Source organism: Monodelphis domestica, chromosome 7 (genome assembly GCF_027887165.1).
Source record: "Monodelphis domestica isolate mMonDom1 chromosome 7, mMonDom1.pri, whole genome shotgun sequence".
In the NCBI taxonomy this organism is placed as follows: domain Eukaryota; kingdom Metazoa; phylum Chordata; class Mammalia; order Didelphimorphia; family Didelphidae; genus Monodelphis; species Monodelphis domestica.
The window spans coordinates 97442779-97456609 of NC_077233.1; the positions used below are offsets into that span (position 1 = coordinate 97442779).

The 13831-nt window shown below is 42.4% G+C and overlaps 1 protein-coding gene across 1 annotated transcript in view; it reads left to right on the top strand.

Moving 5' to 3' along the window:
* Positions 1 to 4335: 4335 nt before the first annotated feature.
* NBEAL2 (neurobeachin like 2) overlaps positions 4336 to 13831 on the top strand; it is a 151083-nt gene continuing 141587 nt past the window's right edge. The window contains exon 1 of the mRNA XM_056805190.1: positions 4336 to 4468. Coding sequence (XP_056661168.1) covers positions 4418 to 4468 — 51 coding nt within the window. The 5' untranslated portion in view covers positions 4336 to 4417. The remainder of the gene's footprint in view (positions 4469 to 13831) is intronic.

The following is a 13831-nucleotide window of genomic DNA, read 5'->3' on the forward strand; positions in this document are numbered from 1 at the left end:
CTCCTGGTTCTGTTCACTTCACTTTATATCATTTCATATAAGTCTTCCCAACTTTTTCTGAAGCTATACTGCACTTCATTTTTTATAACACAATAGTCTTACATCACAATTATATTCTATAACTTGCCCAGCCATTCTCCAATTGATGGAATCCCCTCCATTTCCAATTGTTTGTCACCACGAAAAGACCTACTATGTTTTTATATCAATTTCTCTTTTCTCTTATCTTTTTGGGATACAGACCTAGTAGCAGCGGTATTGCTGAATCAAAGGATATGTACGATCACCCTAGTGCAAATATCAATAATATGGAAATAGGCCTTGATCAAGGACACATGTAAAACCCAGTGGAATTGTGTGTTGCTAAGGGAGGGGGGTAGGAAGAGGGGAGGGAAAGAACATGAATCATGTAAGCATGGAAAAATATTCTAAGTTAATTAATTAAATAAAAAATTTTAATTAAAAAAAAAGGATATGTACCATTTTATAGCCCTTTGGACAAAGTTCCAAATTGTTCTCCAGAACTGTTTGACTAGTTCATGACTTCACCAACAGTGCATTAGTGTCCCAATTTTTGCACATTCCCTCCAGAATTTGTGGTTTTCCTTTTCTGTCACGTTAGACAATCTGGTAAGGTTGAGATAGTATCTCAGAGTTATTTTGATTTCCATTTCTATAATCAATAGTTATTTAGAACATTTTTTCATGTGACTATTGACAGCTTTGATTTCTTCTGAAAACTTTTTGTTCGTATCTTTTGACCATTTATCAGTTGAAGAATGGTTCTTATTTTTTATAAATTTGCTCAGAACAAATAATATTTTTAAAGAAATGAAAGAAAAAGAGAAAAAATATCATTGAAACAAAGAAAGCGCTTTCTTTGCAGGCTAGCTGTATAAAAATACTAGTTATTATTACTATGTGGAACTAAATTGAACTTCCTATTGTTCTCCATGGGTAGTGGGTTGGACATAATCAAACTGATCTACTGGTTGTTTATGTTCAATAGGAAAGGGCAGCTAGGTGGTACAGTGGATAGAGTGCCAGACCTAAAGTTGGGAGGGCCCTGAGTTCAAATTTGACCTCAAATACTTTCTAGCTGTGTGACCCTGGGCAAGTCACTTATACCTTTTACATATTCCTTGCCCTTCAGTCCTAGAGTTGTTACTAAGTCAGAAAGTAAGAGTTAAAAAACATTAAAATAGATAATTCATATGGAGATTTTTTTAGCTATAATAATAGGGAAAGGCTATTCAACAAGGTTATATAATAAGGAAACCCCCAAGGTAATTCAGCTGATCAAAGCTTTCTTGCCTCCAGAATTTCCCATGAAGGTCCAATAGTCAATCTTCAGAGAGGATTTGGAGCTTGTCTTGTTTTTTTTTTTACTTAGGTGTGTGAAGATTGGATTTAGCTATCTCCTGATTGTAACAATGAAGATACTTAGCTCTTCCTTTATTGTGAAATAATATGTTAAAATTAATTGTAGTTGGACTTAATATTTTAAATGATGGTCACCAGGGATTTAATCTCTAAATCCCAAAATGAATTACTAAAGTAAATGGAATTTATGGTAGTTTATTTACAATAGAGGGAAGATATTAAGGAAGAGAGAAAAAGAGATAGAGCTCTGGCTTTCTCTCATACCAGTTAGAAATTCTAAGCCCCAGTCAGGAGAAGAGAGTCTCAAGATGATGGGCCTTTCCTGGAGGCTTCATACCTCCAGAAAGTTGGGGTCACTAAGTCAGCCTTTCACTCACCAGTGGTGACCATTTAAAAGAAAAGCAGTCTGAAGTCTCCTGTATAAGTTCCTCCAGGGGCCCAGTTCCTCTAGTCCAACACTGAATCAGAGTTCTTCCATCTGAATATCTCAAATCAAATATCTTTCTTCTGGCTTCTAGTCCTCTTTTTTTTTAAAGATCTTTTTCTCTTGTGTCACCTCCCCTAAATTTCACATCTACTAATCACAGCAGATGCTCTTCTCCAAGACTGCTCACTCTTTAGTTAGATTATACTTTATTTTGGATTACTTAACACCTTTTTTTTTTGTTAGTTCACCTTTTGTAGTTAGTTAACACCTTTTTGTAGTTAAAATGGGTAGATATACTTCACATACTCAGTTACCACCTTTTTATAGATTAAAATCTAAAATAGATTGTGGATTATAATTCAATCTTCCAAATAAAGGAAGAGATAAGTACCTTCATTGTTACAATCAGGAGATAGCTAAATCCAATCTTCACAGGTGTGAAAGAACTTTTTTTTAGATATTCCTCCTACCATTACATGCACAACATTCCAAAAACTGAAGATACTCTCCTTTTTTACCTTTGACTTTGATTTCTAGCTTCCATCAAAGCATAGCTCAAATATTATCTTTTCTAAGAAACCTATTCTGATTCCCTTGTAGCTAGTGCGCTCTCTCTCTCTCTCTCTCTCTCTCTCTCTCTCTCTCTCTCTCTCTCTCTCTCTCTCTCTCTCTCTCGATTACTTTGTTGATTTTTTAACCTTCTATTTAAAGCTCCTTGAGGGTAAGGACTATTTGATTTTGTTCTTGAATATGCCTACCAAGATGCCTGGAACACAGCAAGTATTTAATAAATGTTTCTTAAATGAATAGATGAACTGTACCTCTTATATGTGGCTCACCCAGAACAGACAGTTCCATCCCATATCCTTTTTTTTTAAAACCCTAATCTTCTGTCTAAGAATTAATAATGAGTATTAGTTCCAAGGTAGAAGAGTGGTAAGGGCTAGGAATGGGGGTCAAATGACTTACTTAGAGTCACACAGCTAGGAAGTGTCTAGGGTCAAATTTGAACCCAGGACCTCTGGTCTCTAGGCTTGACTCCCAATCCTCTGAGCCACTTAGCTGCCACCCCCCCCCTCCCTTTTCATTGAGATCTCCAGCATGCCTAAGGGTTTAAATAGCACCTTGGAGGAAGGATATGAGGGAGAAATGAGAGCAAGTGGGACAGAGAGAGGATTGGAAGGAGGCCTGGTGGAGAAGGTCAAATCCCAAGAGACCAGAGGATGCTAGGATCTCAGAATTGAAAGTGATCTAAAAGATTATTTAGCCCAATCTCCACTTGAGCAGAAAGCACCCCTTTCTACACTATTCTTGATAGAGGATTAGTTATCCAGTCTCTTCTTCTCGGTCTTCAAGGAAGAGTTGTGTTATGCTCCATGAGGCAGCTCTGGTCTAATTGTAAGGTTCTTCATTCCATCTGATCTAAATCTCTGGGGCAGCTAGATGGCTCAGTGGATTGATAGTCAGGCCTAGACCAGAGGTCCTGGGTTCAAATTTAGCTGACACACTTCCTAGATGTGTGACCCAGGGCAAGTCACAACTCCCATTGCCTAGCCTTTACCACTTCGAACCTATACCTAGTATTGATTCTAAAAATGTAAGGGTTTTAAAAAATACAAAAAACCCACCCCTAAATCTCCCTCTCTGCAGTTTGTTTCACTGCTCCTTCTTCTGCTTTGGGGCCAATCAGAACAAAGCTAATTCCCAATTCTTTTCCCCAGGCCAACCTTTCAAGTACTTGAAAAAAGGCGATCTTGTGACCCGGATCCTTCTCTTGCCCAATCCAAACATCCAGAGTCCTCCTTTGGCGAGATTGCCAAATCCGTGGATTGCCCTCTTAGAAGTGCTACTGAGGCTTCCTGATACAGTATCCAGCCCTGGAGATGGTCAGGGTACCCACCTCGGCGTGCCACCATCTCCCCTCACCCTTGGTACAGCGCCTGGCACACAGAAAGTGCTTAAATGCTTGTTAACTTCCCAGGGACGCATGCCCAAGATCTTGGCCTTAGCTCCTTCACCTGAAGGCTTAGAGCCCCACCCCGGGGGCCCTCCGTGTCGGGCCCTGGGGACACTTAGGGGGTGGGCCTCAGGGTGAGAGGGGAGGCCCGGACTGGGCTGGGGCCCGCCTCTCGGGCCGCCTCTGACCTCAGGCTCCTCCTTTCGTCCTCTCCGCCCCTAGCACCTTCGGAGTGGAGGGAGTTGGCGGGGCCAGGGGGTTAGGGAGGCGGCCGTGAGGTGCAGGAAGCCTCCGGCAGGCTGCGGAGCCGGACGGCGGCGGCGGCGGCGGCAGTGGCGGCGGTGGCAGCAGCTGCAGCCGGAGCCCGGAGGGCGAAGGGAGTCCGAAGCTCGGGCACTCCGCGGGCTGCAGACGAGCTCGCTCGGGAGACTGGCCCCAGCCGGCTTTGCGAAGACGCTCTCCCGTGCCCTCCCCTCGGCGCTCCCGGCCCTGGGAGGCATGGGCCGGCCCCGGGACACCTGGCGCGGGGCCCTACTGGCCCCATAGGAGGGCAGGAGGCGGCGGCGGCGGCGGCGGCGGCCGCAGCAGCAGCGGCGGCAGCAGGTGGAGCAACCGAGAAGGCGGAGCCGAGCCCAGCCGGAGGGCCGGGCATGGCCACCACCGAGAGGCTCTACGAGCTTTGGATGCTTTACTATGCCAAGGTGAGCCAGCCCCGCTCCGGGCGGGCGACCCGGCACTCAGGCCAGCCTGGGCCTCCGACGATTCCCTCGGTGTCCTCTTACTGCCCCACCCCCCCTCAGGGTGTCCTCACTTCCCTACTCTCGTCCCCCTTTTCCTCCTTGGTTCCCCCCATCATCGATGTCCCCTCTCCCCTCCCCCATCCCGCCCTGTCCCCCCCATTTTTCTTCTCCCCCATGTCCCCTCACTTTTCCCTCCAGGTCTTCTTACCTTCCTTCGGTCCTGTATCCCTCATCTCTATGTCCTCTCACTTCTTCAGTATCTCCTCACTTCTCCCTCTGTGTCTCCTTACCCTTCTCCCCCATGCTGCCTCACTCACTTCTTCTGTGGCCCCTCACTTCTCCTTGTGTACCTTCTCTTCTTCCCCATGTCGCCTTACTTTCCCCTCTGGTTCTCCTTACCTCCCTTCTGTCCTGTATCCCCTCTCTTCTCCCCCTTGTCCACTCACTTCTCCTGTGCCCCTTCACTTTTCATCTCCCTCATGTCCTCTCACTTTCCCCCCTGGGTCTCCTTACCTACTTTCTGTCCTGTATCACTTCTCCCTCTGTGTCCCTTTATCCCCCTTCTTCCCCATTTCCCCTCCCTCACTTCTCTGTCAGTGTCCCCTCACTTCCCCCCACTTGTCTTCTTACTCCCCCTTTGCCTTTCTCTTCCCTCATGTCGCCAGTCCTCAATGTACACAAGTGGATCATATCACCCCATGTGCCCCCTCTCTATATCTCTCCCTTTCATCTTTCAATTAACTTTCCCTACAGACCAGAGAACAGGGTTTAGCCTTTCTTCTCTATGCTCCCCTTTGTCCTTTTACCTACCTGTGGGGTGAGGAGGAGAGGAGAAACAGGATAGCAACTGGTTCTCGAGGTTAGCAGAGTGAGTGGGAGGCCTGAGGCCAAGGAAAAGACACGTGTACTTGGATATAGCTACACATATTCAAGTGTATATGTGTGTGTGCCCACGTGTGAGCATATATTAACACATGTAGTGAATGACACAGTGCACATCTATTTGCCCCCTTTATACACACAGCCCTCGATGCTCCTGAGTTTATAACTCCTCTAGCCACAAGGCAAGATTTCCCATTACTCCATACTCTAGAAGGGTGCAGTCAACCCTTTTCTGAAGATGGGAATAATCAGTGTTATTTGAGAACTGTGTCTCTACACTCTCCAACTTTGACCCCTGAGATGACCATGGCTCTACATGTATCTAAATGTTCCAACCCTGGTAGGATTCTTGGTTGATGAGGAGGAAAGTTGGTTGAGAAGCTGTGCCTGGAGGCAATAGAGGGGACCATGGACAGGGAATAGCACAGTTAGAACTTTAAATTAAGTTTTAAGTGGAGTCTGGTCCCAAAGATGGGGAAACCTTGGACCTGGGAGATGTTGTTATGTCACTTATTTTCAGTAGGAGCTCACCTCTGTGACCATGGGCAAGTCTATTTCTCTAAGCCTCAATTTCCTCATCTAGAGAATGGGTACAATTAATATCTATACTTACCTAGTTCACGAGGTTGCTGTGAGGATCAAATGAGCTAATATTGCAAGCCTTAAAGCACAACATAAGCATTCACTATTACTATACGTGTATTCAAGGAGATCAACAAAGAAGGTGGACTTCCTAAGCAGTGTTTATATAGGATTTGGGCTCCGAGCTAAGGATTTTTTAAAGTCATGAATGGTGAAGGGGTGCTAACAGTAGGAATCTATGTCTAAGGATGGTTATCACTTCAATTCAAATTAATATTGCTAACATTTATTAACACATTATTATTACACCTGTCAGTGCTTAGCACTTGGGTAAAACAAAAATGACAATGTAGACCCTTGTCCTTGAATTGAAGAGTAAGGGAACATGAATGAGACAAGCTTACCAATAACACTTGTGTAATTTATCTTGGTGTTGGGCAAATCCTGTAAAGGTATGATTAGATGTTTTGACCAGGCCCTTGAGGCCAGATCTTGGGGAAGAGTGTCACTGTTGGTGGAACTGAGATTCAAGGTCAGATCTTCTGATAGGCTTTTTCACTTATTCCCCATGTTTCTGGGTTGGGGATGGGAAGGAAGTGTAGAGAGTGATGGAGAGGAAGGCTTCCACACAATTTGTCTTCTTCCCACCATCCCCTAACCTTAGTTAGGTCTTAGTTCAAAAAGGATGGACAACTGGACTTCCTTTCCATCCTTTGGAGACTGAACTAATCAGATTTCATTGAGGCTCACCATGTCCTAGGTCCCTTTTCTTAGAAAATTGATAACTCAAAAGAGAGGTTTGTTGAATGTCAGACTTGAAGAGATCTTAGACCATGGGTTGCCAGGTTTATGGCAGGACCTTAAAGAAGGTTTAATTCAATTTATCCAGGATCAGTTACCAAATTAATGGCAGAACTCAGAACCCAGGACTTCTGCCCAAGCCCAGGGCTCTATACAGGATGCTATGTCATCTCCAAAGGAGAAATTAGGCATTGTTCTATTCTTCCTGAGTCAGATAGGATTAGTTGAAGGATTGTTGAGAAGAAGGTAGTTGGGATTACTCTGGTCCTGGGCCTATTTACTTCATTGGAAGTTTTCTTACAGTAGTCAGATGACCACTTATTGAGTATATTGTAGTTGAGGATTTTTTTTGTGGGGGAATATGTGTTAGTCTGGATAGCTGCTGAAGTTCCTCCATGATACCTCTAAACCCCTATATTACTCCCTGCTCATTTCATCTCAGTTCTGTCTATTTAACTTCCTCTTTAGATAAGAGAACTAAGCCAGTTGTTACCTGCTTGAGGAAATCATTGAACATTTCCTCTGCCAAAGATTTGGAATTTACTGACCAGTTCTGTGTCCTTGGGTGGGTACTTCATAGAGCCATAATATCATGGAACTTCAGAATGAGAAGGGATCCCAGAGATCATCTACTCCAACCCAGGATCTGAGCAGTAACTTCCCTGACATGGAGTTGTCTGCTTTCAATTGAAAATCTCCAGTAATGGGGAATTTTCTGCCTCAGTTTCTTCAACTGTAAAATGAGTGGGTTATATAGATGATCTCTTTCTAGAAAGCTTTAGATTCTATATTCCTTTTCTTCAGCCTAAAGCATCTGATTTTCTTTCCCTCTTCCCCACCCACCCCCTTAAATGGGAAGGAAGTATAGGAAACTATTAAAGTGTGTGACATTGCTAGCTAGTAAGTATGATGTAGGAAATGGATATTGGATTGGTAATCAGGAGATTTGTATTCAAGTCCTAACTTTTGCAAACTTACTCTGATTTTTAATAAGTTATTTTTTTCTGGGTCAAAGTAATGGCCATTGGTAAAGTAGGAATACTTCTGTCCTTATCCCACAAGATTGTTGTGAGGACCAATGAGATAATATACTTGGAAAGTTGGAAGTGCTCTGTAGATGTAAGGTAACAGTCTGATCAAGGGGGAGAAATGAGGGAAGAACAGTGGAGGAGTTTATGAATCTAATGGTTCTTAATTTTTTGTGTCATGGATCCCCTTGGCAGTCTGGTGAAACCTTGGACTCCTCAGAATAATGTTTGTTGTCTATATTTGAAGGAAATGCTAAATTTCAGTTAGTGGAAAATAAAAATGTATTTTTTCCTTTGTCCTCACTGAAATGTATCCATAGCACCTCCCAAAGATGGCCTAACTCTTTGGAGGTTTTTGGAATCCAGATTAAGAATGCTTAATCTAATCCAATCCCCACATTTTACCCAAAAAAGGAAACTGAATCTCAGAGAAATTCAGTTTGCCCAAGGTTGTGCAAAGATTGTATTGCAAAGAGAAATGAAATGGGTGTCTGGAAAGACAAAGCAAAAACATAACTTTGAAGGAATGTTCCTGAGTAACAATGTCATAGTGGAAAGAACACAGAGTTTACAGTCCAAAATCTAGGTTTGAATACCAATATAGAATTTTTGTGTGACCTTTGACAGACCACTTCCCATCCCCTAGACTCTGCTTCCTCATCTAAAAAAATTAGAGTCAGAGCAGTGAGGTGGCAGCATGGATGGAGAACCATACCTGGGTTCAAATGTGGCCTCAGACACTTTCTAGCTGTGTGACCCTGAGCAAGTCACTTAACCCTATTTTTCTTACCCTTGCCCTTCTATTTTAGAATTGTTACTAGAACATAAGTTAGGGATTTTAAAAAATCAAATATGATAACCTAAGGAATATGCTTTGTAAACTTTAACAAAACATCATAAACATGTCAGGAGCCAGACTCTTTGCTTGGAGTCAGGGTATCTAAAAAAGGGATTCTATCTGGATTGGCTATCATTTGGGGGAGGGTCCTTTCATTGCCCTAATTTTCTTATCTGAAAAATGCAGGGAGAGCCCTGTTTCCCCCTCTCCTACTTAGCAAATCATAGGGAAGAAGTAGGGGAATTGAATGACTGTTAAGAGTTTTAGGATGGATCATTGGATTTAAATCCTCACCACACCCCACCTCGAACCTTGTCCCTGGGCAGGCTTGCCTCAGAATAACGACTACTTTCATTTCTTTAGTACTTTAATATTATTTTAAAAACTCTTTCTTCACCTGGGTAAGAGTGCAAACATCTTCCTTTTTATAGATGATTAAATGGTTGGGTCATTTGGCCCTTGGTCACACAGTGAGCTGAGTACTGGGACTCAAAAATCTTCTGCTTTCAAATTCAGGGTTCTTAGCACTAACTGGGCTTCCTTCCTTTTGAAGCTTTTTCCCAAAAGCTCACCCTTTTTCAGAACAGGAGGCTCAGCAGGCTTCCTAGAGTCACTGTCATGTCATAAGGAGAGAAGGAATTCCCCAGAACAGTTTCTCTATAAAGTCTTCCTACATTGACTAATAGAGGAGTAGATTTAAAAAAAAATCAAAGAGGAATGAACTCTAGCATTGGTTTCTTGTGTTCCTAACTAGACTAGTAGCTCTCTGTGGGGCAGAAGCAATATTTCTTTCTTATGTTCTCCAGGCTTTTCAGTGAGGCTTGTAGGCTTCTTCGTCTTTTTTTTAACCCTTACCTTCTGTCTTGGAGTCAATACTGTGTATTGGCTCCAAGGCTAGGCAATGGGGATCAAGTGACTTGCCCAGAGTCACACAGCTAGGAAGTGTCTGAGGTCAGATTTGAACCTAGGACCTCCCGTCTCTAGGCCTGGCTCTCAATACCCTGAACTACCCAGCTGCCCCCTTATTTCTCATTTCTTATGGTATGATAATATTCCATTATTTTTATATGCCATAGTTTTTCAAGCATCCCCTAATGGATGGCTACATGCCTTTCTTTTAGTTTTTTTTTATTGTTGTCATTGCACAAAAAGTGCTGCTATGAATGTTTTTGTATAAATGGAACGTTTTCCTCCTTTGATCTTGTTGGCATATATTTCTGGCATCAGCATTACTAGATCAAAGATATATACAACTGGGGCATCAAGGTGGCTCAGTGGATAGAGAGCCAGGCCAGGAAATGGGAGGTTCTGGATTCAAATATGACCTTACACATCTCCCAACCCTGTGACCCTGGGCAAGTCACTTAACCCCAATTACCTAGTTCTTTGGGGGTGGGGGAAAGAGTATGTACAATTTAGTGGCTTTATTATAATTTCAAATTATTTTCCAGAATGGTTCAACCTGTTCAGAGCTCCACCAACATTGCATGGTGTGTCTGCTTTCCCATAGCCTTTCAACATTTACCAATTTTGTCTTTTGTCATCCTCATACAACAGTGTTATCAAACTCAAATAGAACAGGATGGTGGGGAGGTACTATAGTGATTTATAAACTCACAAATGACCATTTTCTGTATTTTGTGGTATTTTTATTTATTGCTAAACATTTCCTAGTTGCATTTTAATCTGGTTTAGTCCTTTCTGTGTTTGACACCTCTGTTTTACAACACTAAGTCATAGTAGTGTTGTGAAGAAAGCAATTTGGAAATCAGGAAAGTGCTAAATAAATGTGAGCTAAGATAATGTGATTTTTAGGTTTTAGAGTTATAAAGAATCCAACCTCCTAATTTTATCAAGGAGGAAACTGAATAGAAATGACTTGCCCAAAGTCACAAAAGTAGTAAGAGGCAGAGGAGTCTAGTTTGGAACTTGGGTGTCTTGAGTCCTGATTCAGTGATTTCCTACTATGCCATATCACCTCTAATTATTAATAAAAAGGATTGTTGAATTGACTGATTGGTCCCACTTAGGCCAAGGAAAGAGATTCATTTTATTAGTCACATTGAGAACTTTCCCTTAGGATCTAGCATAAGCCTTGTTTGATTTGGGAGATCCTGGATGAAATATTGGTGTGGGGGTGGAGGATGTCATGTGCTGTGCCAGGTCAGAATTCTTACTGACTTTCAAGTCTGGGTTCAAACTCCATCCAGACAAGTATATACTTACTAAGCCTTTCTTGTGAACCTAGCCAGCAAGAAGAGACCTATTCCTGTCCTCAGGACTTAGAGAGAAAGAACTCACCCAACAAATCTGCTAGAACATAGAAGTCCAGGTCCATCAAACAAGAGGCATTGTCCTGTTGTAGTTAGATTGTTAGGTCCAGCGTGTTGAAGACTTGACTTATATCCCACCTATGACACACGGAGCCACCCAGCTGCCCCCTCCACTATCAATACATTTTTAAAAATAACTATCACTTGCAGAACATTCCATTTGGCATTGGTGAAAGGAATTTCCTTACCAGGAATTCTCTGCATTAGTAAAATCAGCTTCAGACCTCCTTTCCCTCTCCCCCCTCAAAGGGACAACTGACATTTATAAGCCCAATACAATTTTCAAATGGCTTCAAGTATATTATTTCCTTTCCAGCTTAATAGTACCCATCTATTTAAGTTTCTGCTTTGGGCAGAGGGCTTAGAGGAGATGGTGGTGTCCAGGTCTTAGGGGCTCAGGGAAAGCTTGGAAGCTGGATTTTAAAGATTGGCCTGGATTTTAAGGGGAGGAAGGATGTTTCAGGTGTAGGTATACAGACTGTAGGGTGTATACTAGGGCAAAGCGATGCTCAGTTTGGCTGAAGCAGGAGAATGTGTGAAAGAGAATCACATGAGATAGGGTAGGAAATGCAAGGGGTCTTCAGGTGATGGAGGGCTTGGGGAGTGCCAAGGAAAGAAATCTGGGCTGAACTCTTGATCCCTGTGGGAGGGGAGATCCATATATAATACTGATTATCTCCATTTTCCAGAGGAAGAAATTAATTCAGATTTGAGGAAGTTACTGGTTCAAGGTTACAGAGCTATTAGCAGTAGACCAGAGCTCTTGACTCCAAGTCTGGCAGGCTTCTTGCCACTTTTCATTTGTTTAGTTTCCTTTTGAACTCCCCACCCCCATCTTCCTCTTCTTGCTTTTTAATTGGGCTCCAGAGCAGGTGCCAGTTTGGTGGGCTGGGATCCCAGGGTTATGGATTAAAGTCATTCAACCCTGAAAATCCAGTAGGAGCCAGTGCCCCACCTCCAGCCAGCCCCACCCTTACTGGCAGACTGGCACTGTGTGTGTGTGTGTGTGTGTGTGTGTGTGTGTGTGTGTGTGTGTGTGTGTGTGTGTGTGTGTGTGTGTGTGTGTGAGTGAGTGAACTCTCTGGGTGCCTGTAGTACAATAGAGCATTGTCATCCCAGGCTTGTTCCAGAATGCCCTTCAAGATTCAGGATCTTCCTCTATTTCCCTTCTCCTCCCATAGGGTGGCTTACTCCTGCCTGAGTCAGAGGGCATTTCAAGCTGACATGAATCTAGGATCTTGGGGTTCAAGCCCTGGATAGAGTAAAAATTTTAGGCTCCCAGTGACCCCGGGCTTCTGATTGAGTCATGGGCTAATCTGGGAAGCCTCAACAGAAGCTACTATCGAACTGGGCTCAGAATGAGAGGGAACAAAAGTTGGGGGACTGGAGGATGGGTGCTGGGGTGAGAGCTGAAGGAAATGGGATTTCACGAGTGGAGGAAACCTGGATAGTCCTGGAGTAATGCTTTATCTGGATCAGTCTGCTTAAAATAAATGACTAATAACATAGATTCATATAATAATTTTCCTTTCTGTCATGTGGTATGGTTTAGAAAGTCCTTCTCTAACCACAACAACCCAATAAAGTATGTAGTGTAAATTTTATTATTCCTGTTTTATAAATGAGGAAACTGAGAGTCAGGGAAGAGAAATTAATTGCATGTGGTCTTGCAGTTTGGAAAATGGCAGAGGCTGTATTTACCAAGAGTCAGGGCTGATTTTAACACCTTAGTACACTGTATTTCCTCTTAACAGCTTACAGACCACACACACACACACACACACACACACATATATTCACACATATGTGTATACATGTAATACAGGAAAACATTTCAATATGCACACATATACAAATATTATAGAAACAACACACTATATACATGCATGGATGCACACATTACAGGAATATACTGTAATATATTCATATGCATATACATAGGCATACATATATAATATCTATATACAGTATATGTATTCTCATTTAAGCTTCATGACTTTATTTGTGTTTTATTGTCTCCATTTTATAGATGATGAAATGGAGGCCCTCAGAGTTTAAGTGACCTGCTTGCTCATGGACATTTAGTAAGAAAGCTGAGGCTTACATAGATAAAAAAAAATGACTAATAGTATCATAGGATTGGACGTTGAAAAAGGAGCTTAGAGATCATTTAATATGATGTGTCCCCTCCCCCCATTTTTATAGAGGAGAAAACCTAAGCCGTTCAGGTGAATATTAAGGACCGATGAGTATTAAATGATACAACCAGAATTTAAGTCCAGTCCCACTGATGCCTTTCCACTCTAAAAAAGGATGTCTCTTAGATCAGCCCTGAGATCCAGACTCGGGTCTTAGGATCATGGGATGTTAGCTGTGGAGCTGAAAGGGACTTTAGAGGCCAAACTCCAAGTTCAATGCTTTCTCTCTCAGCATTCTTTCTATTAATACTGTTCTGGCTCTCCATTATGTTTTGTAGCTGAAAGAGTGCTATATCAGGAGTTGGAGGACCCATGTTCAGATTCAGGCTCTTCTATTTACTAACCATGCGAAATGAACTTTGGCAAGTCATCTTCCTTTTCTGGACCTCAGTTTCCTTGTCTGTAAAATTATATTGATCCTGAGTTCTAAAGGGTCTTCCAGCACTATTTCTTATGAGATACTATATCCAGTTAACCAGTCCAAAATTTCCTGAGTGCCCACTATGAACTTAACTTTTTTATAGGAGAAAAATAATAACTCAGATTTATACTGAAATTTATGATGAAAAAGCTTTTTCTGGAGAAGCCTTATGCCTGATTTCTTCCATTGGTGGGATAGGAAATAATGTTGTGGAAAAGATGTGAGAACAGCTGACATTTAT